Below are 18,720 nucleotides of genomic sequence, written 5' to 3' on the forward strand. Positions count from 1 at the left end.
AAAAGTTCACTTTTTTTTGTTTTGTTTTGTTTTATTTTGTTTTGTTTACAAAATAGGACTTCTCGTGTAGCCGTGGCTGTCTTAAAATTCACTCCGTAGAACAGGCTAGCCTCAACTCAGAGATCCATTGAAACGCATATATATATAAAATCTTTCCTATCCTTCAGGCCACACAAGCAGGACTTTTTGGAGACAGCCAAAGGCGCTCAGACTTGGGGGGAGAGGGGACCAAAGTCTGGAACTCCAGGACTTCCGGAGGCGGTTGGGCGCACAGGGCGTTCAGGAATAACCGCTTCCGGGCGGGCGTTAGCACGTGGGGGCCCGTGGACTCCTGTCCTAGGCAGCTTCTGAGGCCTGCGTGATGGCTTCTCGGTATGACAGGGCAATCACCGTCTTCTCCCCAGATGGACACCTTTTCCAAGTGGAGTATGCCCAGGAAGCAGTGAAGAAAGGCTCCACCGCGGTAAGCTGCTCCCCGGGCAGCCGGCAGCCGCTGTTCCAGCCCTGGCTCCCAGAGCAAGGGCCTTGGAGTGGGGACTATTTCCTTTACTAGGGACGCAACCTCAGGTTGGCAGTGGAGGTAGAGTTCAGCCTGTTTTCTTCCTGCAACTGCCTTTGTTTAAGGACAGCTATAGACTCTGTAAAAAATATGCTGTATATTTTTGTAGTAACTGACAAAACACAGAACAGTCTACGTCAGTGCTTATGGCCACTTCCGTGGGAATCCACTGACCCAAGGTAAAGTTAATAGTTCTTTCATAATCCAAACCGTTATTTAACAATGATAAAAGTTAAAACCTTCCAGCGCACCCCCATCACGCCCCCAATCCCAGAACAAATCAAGTACTAACTTCCTGTTAGTGAGAGGAACAGTTAGAATGCTAATCCAAATGGCTTCATTAAAAGTAATTGTCTCAAATTTTAACCTCAGTGTTTAGCTGTGTTTCAAAGGACCCCGCTCCCCCATCCCCATCCTCACTTTTGTACTGTTCTGTGTGTGCCCACATGTGTGGGTGTTCAAGTCATACTGGAAATTTCATGAGATTCTACCCTGTTTTAGACTTATGAATTCACATTACCTAAAAACCTTTAAATACTCAGGACAGCTGTTACACTGCTGCCAAATTTTAACTGCGTTCAATAATCATCATAATTTATGAAAAATTTAAAGGACAAAAGTGCCCCAGTGAAAGATCTAGCACCCCCAGGCTTCCGAGCCCTAGTCTATGAATATAGAATATGATTTTAAAAAACTCTCAAATTTCATGAGTATGCTTGTGTGTGTTTTGGAAATGGAGACAGTAGCTATGAGAATACACAGAACATCTCTGTCTACAAGTATCTACTTCCACTTCTGTATCAACTTGATAATAGAAAGAAGTTAATTCATTTTTATTATAAATCTAATACATGTATAAAGTTTATAGTAAAAATAGATTTTTATTATAAATCTATCAAATGTAAAATGGCAAAAGTAATTACAAAAAGATAATTTAAAAAAGTATTTTTCAGTTTAATTGGGCCCACTAGTTAAGCTTTGTTGGAATTGGTAGTTTAAAGAAAGCCTGGTGTTGTTTAAACCAAAAGGGTACCATTTTGATAAAAACAAAAAGTTATATAGTCCCCAGCATGGTGTGTAGCATATGGTTAGGAAATAATGCCCAAGTTTTAGAGCCTAAAATAAAGGGAGTAATGGGAGAAGATGGGGGGGTAATAAGAAACCACGTCGGCTCATTTAAAGTGTTTTAGGAATGTTATAGAACTGATTGATAGTGCCTCTGTAATGAGCTGTAAAAGGGTAAGGGTATAAAACGACCTATACTGGGCATTTTTAAGGATACACTGGAAGGATGAGACTCTTACCTCAGGATTCTGAGATTGCAATTTGCATCTTTTTATGGAGTTATTCATTGTGTTTCCTTGAGGGTACTATGACCTTTTGCATAGAATAAAGTTATGCTGCTAAATATTGTGTCCATAAACCGGAGATATGATGAATTACAAGTAAGCATGCTTGATGAGTTTTGACCACTATGTAGACATGACATTACTTAGTAATATAATATAAAAATTATATGGGCCATAATTAGAGAGCCCAGGATATGCTTCCTGCTTGATAATTAGCTAGCAGCACAAACTGGAGCCGGAAGACTCCTTTCTTTTTGGTTCAGTTTCTTTTTCTATAAAGACGAAATATGTCTGAATGACATTTTGGAAAAGTACTGCAATCTTAGGAGAGCATGTGAATCACAGCATTATCATAAAACCGATAAAATTTATTCTCATTCCTCGACTTACCCTTCCCCTGACCCCAGATTTTTACGGGGGCTATATTTTAACTTGTTGAATCTCAGTTCTGCAGTGTAGCCTTCAGAGTGTTCCTTAGTCACCATCCACCTCTTTAGTTAAGAGGTGGATTCTTGATTTCACTCTGTCAATGTTCAGAGAAGGGAAAACATCTGCTTTCTTTTCTATTCTTTTTTCAAGTCAAGTTTTCCCTGTGTAACTGTGGCTGTCCTAGAAGTCAATCTGTAGACCAGGCTGGCCTCAAACTCAGAGATCCACCTCTGCCTTTTGAGTGCTGGGGACTAAACGTGTATGCTACCACCCATATTTTATTTTTCTTCAATGTTGATTTGTGTCTTTTATTTCTTTGTGCTATCAAACCCAGGGCAGTGTGCATGCTACGTGTGTGCTCTACTCTTGACTGATACTCCAGCCCTTACTTATCCTTTGTGCATCTCTCTTCTTAGGCTGAGAAATAGCTCAGTGAGTAAAAGGTTTGCTGTGCAAGCATGAGACCTAGAGTTCAGTCTCCAGAACCTATGTTTAGATAATCACAGAATGGTGGTACATGTGTGTAATCAAAGGGGAAACAGAAGGATTTGCGAGGCTCTGTCTAGCCAGCCTAGTCTAATCAAACAGAAGTTATGGGTATTTGTAAGCTACCCTGTGAGTGCTGGGAACCAACACAGGTCCTCTGCAAGAGCAACAGTAAGTGTTTTTAACTAGTGAGTCACCTCTTCATCCTATAGTTTCTTTATTCCTTGTATTTATTTGAAAGATCTGTTTATTTCTGTGTATGACTGTGTGCACCTTCATATGTATATGTGCCCTGTGTGTGTTGATACCCTCAGAGGCCAAGAGAGGGTGTAAGATTAAGATCCTCCTTATCTGGAATTGCAGCAGTTGTGAGCTAACAGATGTAGGTGCTGGGAACCAAACCTGGGTCCTCTATGAGAGCAGTAACGGCTCTTGACTGCTTAGCCATAGCAGTAGTATTCTTTTTTTTTTAATTATTATATATATTTTTAGTAGTATTCTTTTTAATAGTAAAATAAACATCAAAACGGCTCCTGATTCATAAAATTGATGGGTATTTAAAGAAGTAATACAAGTTAAGATATAATTCACATAAATTAATTATTAATTGTTATTATTTATGATTATTCTTTTTGATTCAGTTTGTCTCTGTTCCTTCCAGCATGTTGATTTTTAAAGTCTTTTCAAAAAGACTTACATACGCTAACCTGGGTCGTAGGGTTTCACTGTAAAAGTGGTAGATAGTATCCTAGTTTTTAAAGAACTGTCTAGAAAGCAATTTAAAGGAATAAGAGAAAAGTCCTAGATGGAAATGGTGGTGTGTGACTGTAAACCCAACATTCAGGAAGACTGTGAGTTCCAGGCCAGCATGGGCTATGTACAGAGTCCCTCCCTATATTACAAAATTAAAAGTCCATACAAGACCTAAATGAGTATAGTGCTAGAGATGGTATGGGATGTTACTGAAATTGCAGTTATAAGAGAACCCCTCCTTAGAAAGTATGTTTAAGGAATCATTGGAATGATGGAGGATAGCCAGGTGAGGAGGTGGAAAGCAGAGGAAAGAAGAGTATTTTAAACAAAGGGAATATCATATGGTAAGGCAAGACAACTACATTGTAGAGTGGAAAAACATTCAGAACGGCCAAGAAAACAATAGGAAGGGTTGAACCTAGAAATCTAAAGGACCCGGAAAGGATTTGGTGTGACTGTTGTCCCTTTTTAGGTTCTTGACATTTTCTCCTCAAAACAGACTCTATGTATTCACTCCACTCTTGGTCATGGGACTCAGTCCTGCAAGTCCATCACCAGAGATATTGGTAACTCTTCTTCTCTGGAGAAGTTTATGAGATATGAGTCCATAGGTGGTAGTGAGGGTTTGTTTCCATCAAGATGATGCCTGTCTGCTCCAGAACAAAGGACAGATATTACTCGCAGGCAAATGTTCTTGGATCTTTTTGTCCAAGTCTTGCTGTTGTCTTTGTTTGCTTAGTGAGAAAGTGTTCTACATATACAAAGTAAGAAGCAAAGAATGGTGGCTGAGATAACTTCTCCCTCCATTTCTTCCTTTTTTCCTCCCTCTCTTCTTTTTCTTCTTCATGTCCCCTCTCCTTCCTGCATCCTTTCCAAAGATTTCTTCAGCTATACTGTGAACACTGGATTGGATGAGATTCTAACTGGGATTGGAGAGACCAGTTACCCCCACCACCACCCCATGGTAATAGTATAGATAAAAGCTGTTGCTAGGGTTGGAACAAGAATGCTAACAAAGCAGATTCCAGAGAAATGTCATGGTTATCTTTTGGGTGCTGGCCAGGAAGGAGGAAGAATCTAAGATGGTGCCTCCATCTCTGAGTTCAACTGCAGTTTTATTTGTGAATGTGGAACATGTGAGACCATAGCCGACTTGGTGAGATTGAGGAGGTGTTCCTGAAGTTACCTCTACTCCTCACCTTGAATGCCTGCCATGTTGTGTCATGGCCCTTTGGATGAGTGATGCTGATGGTTTACATCTAATGAATGAAACAGAAGTGATGGAATGCCACTCTGGAGACTGGGTGGCAATGAGATGGCTTCTTTTTCTCACCTTTGCTTGCCTGTGCTTGCTTTCTGTTCCTCACTCTAGTGGAGCCCATTTGCCATGTTGTGAGTGGCCCTGCACAGAGGTCTGTGTTGCAAAAGAGTTCAGAGGAGCAGCTGTTCAAAATACAATACAGATTATGGTGGCACTTGAGTAAGAAGATTGTGAGTTCAAGGCCAGCCTAGACCACTTAGCAAGACCTTGAGTTAAATCAAGAAACAAACAAATCTCGTATACAACAATATACATGTTTAACGCTCACAAGACTGATCTTGGCTGGAGAGTATATTAATTTAATTTAATTTAATTCATTAATTTAATTAATTAATATTATTAATTACCAAAATAATAAAATAAAGTAAGTAATTAGGTTGTTTAATTATATATTAATTTGTATGTCTAAGTGTGCATGTGGGTGCAGTGCCTGTGGAGGCCAGCAGAGGGTTTTGGGTCCCCAGTTGTAAGCCACTCTGTGTGGTTTCTAAAAAAGAAATTACAGTCTCCTGCAAAAGCAATAGGTTCTTTAAACTACTAAACCAGCTTACTAACCTCTTTTTAATTTTTTTAAAAGAAGTATATTTTATGTATATGAATATACTGTCATCTTTAGACACACCAGAAGAGAGCATCAGATCCTATTATAGATGGTTGTGAGCCAACATATGGTTGCTGGGGATTGAACTCAGGATCTCTGGAATAGCACACAGTGCTTTTGTCCGCTAGGTCATCACTCCAGCCCTCACTAGCTGCTATTTAAAATTATAAAATTACATGTCTTTATTTGTTTATTTACTTTGTGTGTGTGTGTGTGTGTGTGTGTGTGTGTGTGCGTGTGTGTGTGTGTGTGTGCATATACTCACTTGCATGTGCATGTTCCCAGCACCCACCATATTTTAAAAATAATTTGTTTATTTTTAAGTGGATGGGTTTTTTCTTGCATATATGTCTGTGTACCACACATGGTCAGTGCTTTCAGAAGCCAAAAGATGGCATGGAAACACTTAGGCCTGGGGTTACAGGCAGTCATGTGGGTGCTGGTAACTGACATGCACACACCACCACCCCTAGCCTCTGCAAGAGCAATAGGTACTCTTAACCATGGCACTGAGCTGTTGGACCAGCCTCACCCACTGTATTTTAAAGCATGAGACAGAGACAGACTCAAAAAGTTGCAGGCAGCAGCAGACTGAGAGATCTAGAATATTCACTTAGCACGTGACCTGAGCAGCAGTATGATGACATCTTAAAAAGACTCAGTATGAGTTTCTAGAAGTGGCACCAGCACTTGAACACGTACTGTCTTTCCAGAGGATCCAAGTTCAGCTCCCAGCATTTATACTTAACAGCTCACAACCACCTTGTAACTCCAGGTAATGGAAATGCTTTGAGAACTATATGGGGTTTAGCAAGACGTAAAACAAATGAAAAACAGTGTCTATATGGGTCACAGACTACGAGCAGCACACCAGACATCAGGAAGAACTGCCCAGATCCAGGGACCAACATTTGCGTTCTGACTCATGAAGAGTAGATCAACCAGTATTATAGTGACCCAGCTTCACAAAAGCGTCCTTAGGAGAAAATACCATTAGAAACCAGCTTCCTGAAGGAACGCCAAGAGATTTAACCAGCATCTGTCTTGAGACCTCACACTGATAATGGAATAGACTACTCGGAGGCAAGAACAGCCTTCACTACTTGACTCTAAAGGACCACCAGATGTGTGACTAGCATATATGATCCCCACTGTGGGACAAGCATCTACAACTAGACCATCCTGGAATGTTATCAGTATCTGGATCCTAGGAATAAATGCTAAAAGAGTTGAGGCTTCAACTACCAACTAAGCAGTATTTATTTGTTTATTTTATATGTATAGGTATTTTGCCTACATTTGTGTCTGTGTCCATGGAAGGCCAGAATAAGTCAACACCAGTAGTCTTTTTTTTTTTAAAGAGAGTACTAGGGACTGAGCCTGGTGTTTGGAACAGAAGCCTAGTAGAGAAAAACGGCACCTCAAATGTACTACAGTCTAGTCCCTCTTGAATGTAACAGACATTTCCATTAAAAGAAGAGCAGTGTTTAATAAAAATATTCTGGGCATAAGAGATGGCTCAGTGGTTAAGAGTACTGGCTTTTCTTCCAGAGGACCCTGGTTTGAATCCCAGTACTCACACAATGAATCACAACCATGAATAATTCTAGGTCCAGGGAATTTGATTCCTTCTCTGGCCTTCATGGGTACCAGGGATGCATATGGTGCCTAGACACACACTGTAGGCAAACCCCAGACACATAAAACAAAAACAAGAAAAATAACCATAAAAATTCCAAACAATGGTTTACCATCTAACTCAAAAAATCCATGCAATACCAAAGCATGATGTCTCTTTCAGAAATTACCAGTCTCAGTAATGTACTCAAATAAGAGTAAACAAGGTGCCATCCTTGACAAAAAAAAATTTTTGAAAGAATGATTATGGAGAGTGGGCTGGAGAGGTGGTTCAGTGGTTAAGAGCACTGACTGCTCTTCCAAAGGTCCTGAGTTAAAATCCCAGCAACCCATGGTGCTCACAACTATCTGTAACAAGATCAGATACCCTCTTCTGGTGTGTCTGTATACTTCCATATAATTAATAAATAAATAATTTTTTTTTTAGAAAAAAGAAATCAGAAAGTATACAAACTCATGAATGAGTTTAAAACACACACACACATACACAACTAGAGAGAATAAGGAAGTAAAAATAGGATATGAAAGTAAAATTCAATAAAGAGAAATAGTGAAAAGAAATGCAAATTAAGGTAGTGCAAGAGACATAGTTGAGAAGTCTATTATGATCCATAAAGCCCTCACCAATAGGACAGATCAAGGCAGGACAAAACATCTGGGCATAAAGGTAATGTAGAACAATTTGAGTGTTCAGACAATGACAAAGATAAAGAGAAGGTATGTATAAAACATTGTAGATCTATGTGTCTTAATTAGGGATTCTGTTGCTATGAAGGGACACCATGACCATGGCAGCTCTTAACAAAGGACATTTAATTGGGGCTGGGTTACAGATTCAGAGGTTTAGTCCATTATTGTCCTGGTTGGATACATGGCAGTTCATGGGCAGACCTGGTGCTGGAGAAGGAGCTAAGAGTTCTATATCTGGATCAGCAAGCAGGAGAGAGTGAGCATGCGCCACTGGTGTTGGTTTGAGCTCCTGAAACCTCAAAGTTCACCCTGAGTAACAAACTTCTCCAAGGCTACACCAATCCACGAGGTCACATGTCCTCTGCCTTTCAGGAGAGCCTTTTTTTTTTTTTCTTTTGGTTTTTGAGACAGGGTTTCTCTGTGTAGCCCTGGCTGTCCTGGAACTCACTTTGTAGACCAGGCTGGCCTCAAACTCAGAAATCCGCCTGCCTCTGCCTCCCAAGTGCTGGGATTAAAAGTGTGTGACACCACGCCCGGCTGTCCTTGGCCTTTCAAACAATCCCACTCTCTATGAGCCTTTGGGAGCCATTTTCATTCAAACCACCACATTCCATTCTCTGACCTCATTTGCTTGTAGCCATATCATAATATAAAATGCATTCAGTCCAACTTCAAAAGTCCCCATTGTCTATCACAGTCTTAACAATGTTTAAAAATCTCAAGTTCAAAGTCTCTGATATTCATGGCAATCTGTAAAATCAAAATGAAAAAACAGATCATATACTTGCAACAAGCAAATGGCACAAGTTATATATTACCATTCCAAAGGGAAGGAAAGGAAGCCATAGTGAGGAAACACTGGACCAAGCAAGACTGAAAGCCAACTGGACAAACTCCAAACTCTGCATCTCCATGCCTGATATCAAAGTGCTCTTCAGATCTCCAAGCCCTGTCAGCTATGTTTGACCTCTTTCTCTTGGGTTGGTTCCACACACGATTACCAGCTTTCACGGGCAGCGATCCCATAGCTCCGGCATTTCCAGCATCTTGGGGCCTCCGAGGCAATCTAGGGTTTACCTTTACAGCTTTGTACAAAGGCCTTTCACAGCCTCACACAGTGGCCTCTGAGCCTCCATGTGGAGACACCCCTGTCATAGTCTTGGCCTCAGCAGCTTTCCTTAGTCACAGAAGGAGAATCCATAGTCCCTTTTCTCTATCCTTGACTCTAAAGCCAAAACAAGTAGCCAAAGCTGCCAGGTTTGGTGCTTGCTGGGGCTGGAACATGGCCCCTTTCATTCAATTACATATAAAACATCAGCTTTCTGTTTTCAGTTGTTTCCTTCAACTAGAATTTGCTCTGTAAATCAGGCTGGTTTTGAAGTCTGAAATCCAATTGCCTCTGCTTTCCAAGTGCTGGGATTGAAGGTGTGTGCTTTTCTTTAATTAGAAAAGTTAGAAGTTTATGTGGGTGCCCTGTAGTCACCCCTCTCTTTATTCTAGGTGCTCCTTTTCTCCTCACACTGTACATTCTGTATTTTTCCTTGCTCAGCTTGCTCCTTTTCATTATAGAGCTGCATAAATGTGGCCACTAATAACCAAGCAACACAGTTGATACTAGGTTGTCTGGAAATTTCCTCTGCCAATGCTGTTAGTTCAAAACTCTCCAATTTAGCCGCAGGCTATTTGTTTGGACAAGGGGAGAAAGCAGCCACATTCTTTGCCAGAATACCACAAGAATGATCTCTATGTCATATATCAAAAATCTTCTCTTCTGAAACCCCGTGAACTGGGCCCCACAGTTCAAATCACCCTCAGCACCACTGTCTCCCATGCTCACACTCAGCACCACTGTCTCCCATGCTCACACTAGTATAGCCCACTAAGCCCCACTTAAAATATTTATTTAGTCTAGTCTAAAGTCCAAAATTGTTCCATAGTTCTCCAGGCAAAATCATGACCAGGCCTATCACAGCAATAACCCAGTTGCTGGTAGCAACTTCTGACTGTGTTTCTGTGACTGGGAAGGGACACCATGATCATGGCAACTCTTATAGAGGAAACTCTTTAATTGTGGCTGGCTTATAGTTAGTAAGCATGGTGTCATGCAGGCAGACATGCGGCTGGAGAAGAAGCTGAGAGTTCTCTATCCAGATTGGCAGACAGCAAGAAGGGATAGAGAGCTACTGGGCCTGGCTTGAGCTTCTGAAACCTCACAACCCACCCCCAGTAGCACGTTTCCTCCAACAGGCCCACACCAATCCAACAAGGCCAAATGTCCCAATCCTTTTGCTACTCTGTATGAGCCTATGAGGGCCATTTTCAATCAAAACACCACGCTATGGAACACTAAATAGGTCAGACAATCTCCTCTCATCATCGTATAGTCAAATTATTAAATATATGAAAAGAAAAAAGGATATTTGGCAACTATAAGAAAGAAACACCAAGTCACACACAAAAGCAAGCTATAATAATATCAGATTTAAACAGAAACTTTAAAAGCTGTGAGTTCTTAGAATTACATATTTCAAGTTCTGAAAGAAAGCAGTTACTCAACCCAGACTACAATAAACAGTAAAATTGTTGGTCATAAATGAAGGAGAAAGAAACAATAATAATATATAAAAGGCTAATGAAATTTATGACCACCACACTAGCTCTAAAGGGATTCTTGAAGGAATCTTTCCAACTTAAAACAGAAATACATTTATGAGGCCAAAGGGAAGACTAAACCGCATGATAATACAACATAAACAAATGAGAAATAAGAAAACACACAAAACATTGAAAACTATCACTCTGGAATTAGTAGCAGATTTCAGTAAGCCAGTATTAGTGGTCTAAATTTCTCAGCTCAAAGGCACAAGCTATAAGATGGAATTACAAAACAGGATCTAGCCAAATGTAATAGTAAATACTTGACTCCCAGCTCTCAGAAAACAAGGCAAGAGGATCTCTGTGAGTTCTGTCATTTAGCAAAAAGTTAAAATCACAAACTCTATTTGATGCACCTCATCATCAAAGATGTACACAACCTCTGACTGAAAAAAAAATGGACACAGTTGCATACACCAGCAAAATTTTGCAGAAAGGACCCTGATATAGCTGCCTCTTGTGAGGCTATGCCGGGGCCTGGCAAACACAGAAGTGGATGCTCACAGTCAGCTATTGGATGGAACACAGGGCCCCCAATGGAGGAGCTAGAGAAAGTACCCAACGAGCTAAAGGGGTCTGCAACCCTATAGGTGGAACAACAATACGAGCTAACCAGTACCCCCGGAGCTCGTGTCTCTAGCTGCATATGTAGCAGAAGATGGCCTAGTAGGCCATCATTGGGAAGAGAGGCCCCTTTATATGCCTCAGTACAGGGGAATGCCAGGACCAAGAAGTGGGAGTGGGTGGGTAGGGGAGTTGGGGGGGGTGGGTGGGAAGATCTGGGGGAACTTTTGGGATAGCATTTGAAATGTAAATGAAGAAAATACCTAATAATTTTTTTTTAAAAATGGAAAAAGGTATTCCAAGGAATGAAAACAGAAAACTTGTGATTAATATCTGACAAAATAGATTTTAAAAAACTTTTAAAGGTGATTTAGGAAACAATCACCCAGAGAATATTACAGTTTTAAACATATATGAACAAAACACAAATGCCCTTGATTTCGTAAAACAAATGCTACCAATGTAAAGGCACACGTTAACCACAACAAAGTCACTGTGGTTCATTTTAGCTACCTAGCCTCACCAATGTAGCATCCTGATGAAACGGAACAGAAGCAGCAGTTAAGTGACAACAGAGATTACAGAGAGCTCACAGACATCCATGACTGTTCCATCTGAGCACTGTAGACTCCATACGCTTCTCATTAGTCCATGGAAATGGATCATATAATAGGAGGCAAAGTCAGCCTTAAAACCCTGGGAGGTCATGATCAATTTTGAATGATATTTGACCATAATGAAAAAAGCATAAATAATAGTAGAAGCTTGAGTATATACAGACTTATTAAGATTAAACAACATAATGAATGTGTTATAGAAGAAATCAAAAAGGAAATTAAATTCTGAGAAGCATGTGAAAATGAAAACAGTATACCATGGCATAGAAGAAACAGTGAATAATGTTAAGAGTTTATAGCTACAAATGTCTATATTGAAGAGTCAGATCTAAAATAAATAACTTAATGATGGATCTTAGAGCCTCGGAAGAAATTCAAAATCAGTGGAGAGGAAGAAAGAATTAAGATCAGAGCAGAAATTAATGAGCTATTTTTTAAAAGGCAGACAATAAGTGAAATAAAGAGTTGGATCTTTGAAAAGGTAAACCCTTAGCCAAACTGAAAGGAAGAGAGGCATGGGATGTAACTCAGTTGGTAAAGTGCCTGCCCAGCATTGATGACTGCCTGCGTTTGATCCCCAGAACCACAAGAACCAGGCGTGGCAGTTTTCTCTTGTAGTTCCAGCTGTTGGAAGGATGTAAGGACCAGGAAGGTAAGATCATCCTCAACTATACTAGTGATTCTGAGAGCCAACGTGGATAGCATGAGACCTTGCTGTGGGTTTTGGTTTTGGTTTGGTTTGGTTTTCAGTGAAGAAACAGGATGTATCATTTAATTTTCTATTGCTCTATAAAATACTATGACCAAAGCAACTTATGGAAGAAAGTATTTATTTTAGCTTAAAGTTCCAGAAAAATAAAAACCCATCAAAATAAGGAGGCATAACAACAGTTGACTGGCATGGTAGCAGGAAACGGAGTACTCATCGTCAAACCATACGCATGAAGCATAGAGAATGAACCAGAGTGGGGTCAGGCTATAAGCTCTCAAAGCCCTCCTCTAGTAAGGGTGCACCTTCTAAACCTCCCCAGATAGTGTGACCACGGAGACCCAAGCCTTGGGAAACATTCCTCATTCAACTCACAGAAGAGGATAAGCCATAAAGAATGTGTTCAGTGTACATTAAATACTTGTATTCAAATGTCTAAATTCATAAAATTGAAAAGAAAAAGACTTGCCAGTGATATTCAGAAAACCATTATGATGACTAGAGACTCAATATTTAATTAGATTAGAAAATCTTAAATGTTATTGTATATGATTTACCAAAACTAAGCCATGATGATAATATGACCAGATCTGTAATACAACAAGATTGAAACAGTAATAAAAATTCTCCTAACTAAAAACGTTCAGGCCTGGGTTGATATCACTGCTGACTTCTAGACCATTAAAGACAAACTGACATCACTGTTTCTCACACTATTCCATAAATTCGAAAGGAAAGAAATGCTTCCAAACTCTATTAACAAAGCCAGGATTACTGATATTAAAGAAGAGAAGAGATCTCACAAAGGAAATTACAGGCCATTCTTTCTGATGACGATAATTACAAAATTTCTTCATAAAATACTTATAAACTCAATTCAAGAACACATCAGAAATTTCTTTCATCATGGTTCTATTGACTTAGATTCTGGGATGGTTCACATAAACAAAGCAACAAATGTAATACATAAAATCAATGGACTCTCATACAAATATTAACCAGGAGTGACTTTGCTTAGCTTCTGAGATAGATGATTTCGGGCCAAATCATTGTGAACCACGTAAGCTACAATAATAACCAGCCTGTAAGACATTCTCACCGATGCCATAGTGGCACAGACTTCATGGGAGTAACCAACCACATTCTGACTGTGTTTACTGCCTGCTCCAAAGGATGAAACCTATACTCGGCCCTGTTATCTGGGCCAACACCTGTAGCTAGTTAGGTCTTGGGTTCTATGGGAGAACCTATTGTTATTAATTTGTTAAATGGACATATTAGAAAAACAACTTGTAATGGCCTATTGTTTTACCCATAGATTACTGAATCTTCCAATCCCAAAATGAGAAGCTTCTTTTGGTAGTATAAGAGATTAATACAGATATCCACAACTAGCTAAACATGTACACTGTGGAATGCTACATAGCCTCTTCCCAAGGCCCAGAAGTTGTTGTGGCAGAGGTGGAGAAAAGATGGTAAGAGCCAGAGGTGGTTGATAAGTTCAAGTAAACAGTGTTTTATGGAAATAACAAGGCACTTATACATATTACCTCGATAAGCTCAAACCAGACAAAATCCCAGCATGGAAAGGGACCATGAGCACAAAGGTCCATCCCTAACTGATGGTGATTGGCAATTGATGGCTTCTGGGAAAGAGAACATCAGTTTTCTTTAAGGATGTGGCCCCTGATAGGCCAGCCATGCTCTGGGGGTGGGGATGACTAGATATCAAGAGTATAGGAGCAAATTGGACTCAAATGGATTGAGAAAAGAAGACACAAAGTTGGGTGGGTAGACAACTGATCTGGGAGGAATTGGAGGAGAGGTGATGATGGCCAAAATACATTATTTGAAGTTCTCAAAGAACAAATACTAAGTGAGCAAAACAGAAAAAAATGGACTCAAGGACAAAAATCACATGACTATTTTTTTCAGTAGATACGAAAAGGCTTTTGACAAAATCCAGTATCTCTTGGTGATAAAGGCCCAGAAGAGATTAGGAATAGAAGGAACATATCTGAACATAAAGACTATGTATGGAAAACCTGGAGCGAGAATCATATTAAATGGAACAGTTCAAATCAGGAAGAATACATATGTATCTGCTTTTATCTACTTTTATTCAATACACAGTGCTTCAGATCTTAGCTAGAGTGCTAAGATAAAAGAATAAAATAAAAGTGAGACAAACAGGAAAAGAAGTCAAATACCCCAATTTGCTCACAGTTCAAAGATGCAGTTATTTGGGGTGGGGACGTCACAGTGAGGAACTTGAGGCAGCTGAGCACATTGCACCCATATTCAAGAGGCAGAGAGATCTGTTGGACGACTCAGTAGGTAAAGGTACATGCTGCCAAGCTTAGTACCCCGACAGCCCCCCAGGAACCAAGTGGTTGTAGGAGAGAAGTGAACCCCCAAATTTGTCCTCTGACTGAACCGGATACCACCAGCTTTCTATTGGGATCCACCTTTCTCTGTCTCCCAGGGGCTATAGATACTCACAGACATCATACCTGGCATTTTATGTGGATGCTGTCTCCATTCTCATACAGCAAGGTTCTCACCCAGAGAACCCAGCCCCAGCCATCTATCTTACCTTGTCAGGATTGGTTCTGCCACTAAAAGGAATCTGCTTGGATTACCAGCATCTTCCTTCCTTCACCCTAACGTAGTTGTATTTTTAGGTATTGTTTTCATGCACCACTGATTGCATTTTCTTTGTAAGTTTTAAACTTTAAAGGTTCTCTTTGTCATACTTGTCCTGAGGTTGAGGACAAGGCATCCAGTCAGCCAGCAGCTGCACATCTTATCTCCTAGATGGAGCCTTTTCCGTTTTAGTAATTGTTTAAGAGAAACCCTTTAACTCTGACACATGCTAGAATAATTAGCCAGTTTTGACTTTACTTTTTAAAAAATGTCTTTATAGGTTGGAATTCGAGGAACTAATATAGTTGTGCTTGGGGTAGAAAAAAAGTCAGTGGCCAAGCTTCAAGATGAAAGGACTGTGAGGAAAATCTGCGCTCTCGATGACCATGTCTGCATGGCTTTTGCAGGTGTGTACAGACTCTCAGTGGTACCTATGATCCTTAAACATAGGTGAGGGCTAACTCAGTTACCATGTTGCTATAGTTTTGCTCCATTTACTTCCTAAATACAAAGGGTCATCTATGTTTAAAAGGCCACAGCTCTATAAACTGGGAATTTTAAAATAATGATCTTTGATAGTAAAGCATAAATGTTAAACATGGATTTCTCTTACATGTAATTTATAGAACTTATTATTCATATAATTTATAGAATTTTAAAAGATTTTATTTGCTTTTATTTGTATTATATGTATACATGTGTGGGTTTTTGCATGTAAGTGCAGATACCTGCAGAGGCCAGAAAAGGGTGTCAGACACCCTTTGTTGGCTGTGGTGAGCTGTGTGATGTGGATGCAGGTAACTGAACTTGGCATTGTGCAAGAGGAGTCTGACTTAATTGGTGAGTCATCTCTCCAACCCAAGTATGAAAGGGGTGAGAGGAGAAAGAGAAGGGGAGAGAGAAGAAAGGAAAGAGGGAGGAAGGGAAGAAGGGAGGGGTAGACCCGTGTGTGATGTGCTACGAATATGCTAAGTCTCAGCTTCCTAAACTGTGGGCTGTGACCAAACTAAATGTGAGATTGGGAAAAATTAACAATAGTAAAAGGCTTCGGAGAACGTGACAACCAAAAATTGACAGACAGATATGAGTCAAGAGCTGTCTTTGGAAGTACTCACCTGAGTTGCTTAGAGCATCTCTCCAGACTGGGCTGTGAACATGTGCATTTTGCACTGTGCATGCCACCAAACACACACTATCACCATTTATGCCTGAAGCACTTGAACATACATATATACATGTAAGAGTTGCAGTGTTTTTACTACATGCAAAGCTTTTAACTTTTGTGGTAGCATAATGGCTTCATTGTGGGAGACAAAGACAATATTTTCTACCATAATTTCTTCAAAATATATCAAATTGATGTACCTTTGAACTCTATGTGTTAGAATGTTTGACTTTAAAGGTTCACTGAAATGTTGACTTGAGTTTCATTAAAAAAATTCAATAAATTTGATTTAGTATGTGTGTTGGTTTAGATAAGAATGACCTTAACAGGCTCGCATATTTGACTGCTTGGTCATCGGGGAATGGCACTACTTGAGGATTAGAAGGCGTGTCCCTGTTGGAGGAAATGTGTCACTAGGGGATGGCCTTTGGGGTTTCAGATGCTCAAGCCAGGCCCAGTGTCCCACTCTTCCTGCTGCCTGTGGATCTAGGTTTAGCTACTTCTCCGCACCGTGTCTGCCTGCCTGCTGCCATCCCGGGAGGTCATGATGACAAGCAAATAAGCCTCTGAAGCTGGAGCAAGCTCCCAATGTAAATACTTTTTTTTATAAGAGTTTCTGTGGCCATTGGGTTTTACATTGAAACTTGAGCAAGCTCCCAATGTAAATTTTTTTTTTTAAAATAAAAGTTTCTGTGGCCATTGGGTTTTGCATTGATTGTGTTTTATCATTCTTTAAATATGTGCAATTTCTGATTATGGATTAAGCATCTATTTCCCCAAGGCTGGTAGCATTGAGTATATTTTCTTGTGCATATTTGTCTTTTTACATTGATTAAGACATGTCACTGTATTCTGCATGGCTTGACACCTTAACCTGCCCGAAGATATCAAGGGTATGAAGAAAGGACAGATAGACTTACAGACACATGTACAGAATAGCTGGGGTCAGGTGGGTTTTGTGATGGGGCCTCACTGACTGACACACCAGCTTGGAACCTCAGCACATCCATTAAGTATCACACATGGGGAGGAGCTTGGTGGTCTTGGGAGGAGGTGTCTACAGGGGAATAGTCTCAAGCTGTGAATATCTGGAGGAAGTGCAGTTGTTAGTCCTGCACTCACTGGCCAATTGTTCCTAAACAATTTTGTTCACTGTCAACATTTGTACTTGGACCAGAGGAAGGCTTTGTCATCACTCTGAGCCTGACCTTGGAGGAAGGCTTTGCCAATTCCATGGGTCTAGGGCAATTGATCCTTGCCATAGCCATGCAATCAATACACCCCCACTCAGCACTTCTGTCTTCTCTTCACACACACATTCACCCAAGGCGTCCTCAGCTACCACAACACTTCTCATCACTTTTTCTCCCTTCGTTTCTAATTGTTTTTTAAACAGGGATTTGATATTGACCCTAAAAATGTTCACTCAACAACAACAAAAAAGGTCCTTTATCATACTATGCATTGCAATTATCACAAAAACAATTCTTGACAAATCTAAAAGATGAAATCTTTATTATCTTTCTGCTTGGAAAGGAGCAAAACTAGAAATCAATAGTGGAAGGCAAACTTAAAAATACATGATTGTACTTCAATTAAACAATGTAATTCTAAACTGCCATGGATAAAAATAAATCAATAAAGCCGGGCGTGGTGGCACATGCCTCTAATCCCAGCACTAGGGAGGCAGAGGCAGGCAGATTTCGGAGTTCAAGGCCATCCTGGTCTACAGAGTGAGTTCCAGGACAGCCAGGACTACACAGAGAAACCCTGTCTCGAATAAACCTAAATAAATAAATAAATAAATAAATAAATAAATAAATAAATAAGCGAAATTAGGAAATATTTTGAGAGAAATTTAAAAAAAAAAACTGAGTATCAATGGTATCAAAACTTATGGATGTAGTAGCTGAGCCAGTGCTGAGAGGAAAGGGAAGGGAACATGGAAGGAGTCTTCACCAGCAGCGACCCTACGCTGAAAGCGCAGAACAGAGTGACTCCACAGGCAGTGCCACACCGACTTAAACAGAACAAGGATAATAGGAAACTACAGCAAAAGTTAATTCTTGAAAAGGTGAACAAAATTAAGAAGCTAGGTGTACTAAGTAAAGCCAATTCTCAAGTAAAGTGAGAAAGGAATCCGGGGTCATTGTTCCCACCTGCACAGAAGTACAAAGGAGTTAGGAGACTCTGTGTAGTGCGTGCTGACGGCATCCAGGAAGTGCACAGAATACCTGGCCATTGAGCTCAGTGGATGTCTGAGATGATGACTCCACACTAACAGGATGTGAACCCCGAAGGGAGAGCTAGACAGCTGTAACAACTGAATCACAAAAGTATATCTGCTATCATGCAGTACTACTCCTTGGTTAAAAAGAAACACAACACATTAGAAGGTTACCTCAGGACAATTAAAGTGCATGTGAATAACCCAAAGCTGATGTATTGATTCATGATGAACAGATGAACCACAACAGACAAGAATACCAGCTTTGTCACTTCATGTCTTGCCCAGAGTAATTAGTCAAGGAAAAGAAA

General features: G+C 40.2%; 1 protein-coding gene across 3 annotated transcripts in view; it reads left to right on the forward strand.

Annotated features, from left to right (window-relative positions):
- The first annotated feature begins 265 nt into the window (after positions 1–265).
- Psma8 (proteasome subunit alpha 8) overlaps positions 266–18,720 on the forward strand; it is a 56,167-nt gene continuing 37,712 nt past the window's right edge. For 2 of the 3 annotated variants that reach the window (NM_001163609.1, NM_001360823.1), the window contains exons 1-2: positions 282–463; positions 15,298–15,424. In NM_001163609.1, coding sequence (NP_001157081.1) covers positions 362–463; positions 15,298–15,424 — 229 coding nt within the window. In that variant the 5' untranslated portion in view covers positions 282–361. Of the gene's footprint in view, positions 739–15,297; positions 15,425–18,720 lie in introns of all 3 variants that reach the window. The other variant, XM_006526294.4, reaches the window with a different exon arrangement.

The sequence above is a fragment of the Mus musculus genome, chromosome 18, assembly GCF_000001635.26.
Source record: "Mus musculus strain C57BL/6J chromosome 18, GRCm38.p6 C57BL/6J".
Lineage (NCBI taxonomy): Eukaryota > Metazoa > Chordata > Mammalia > Rodentia > Muridae > Mus > Mus musculus.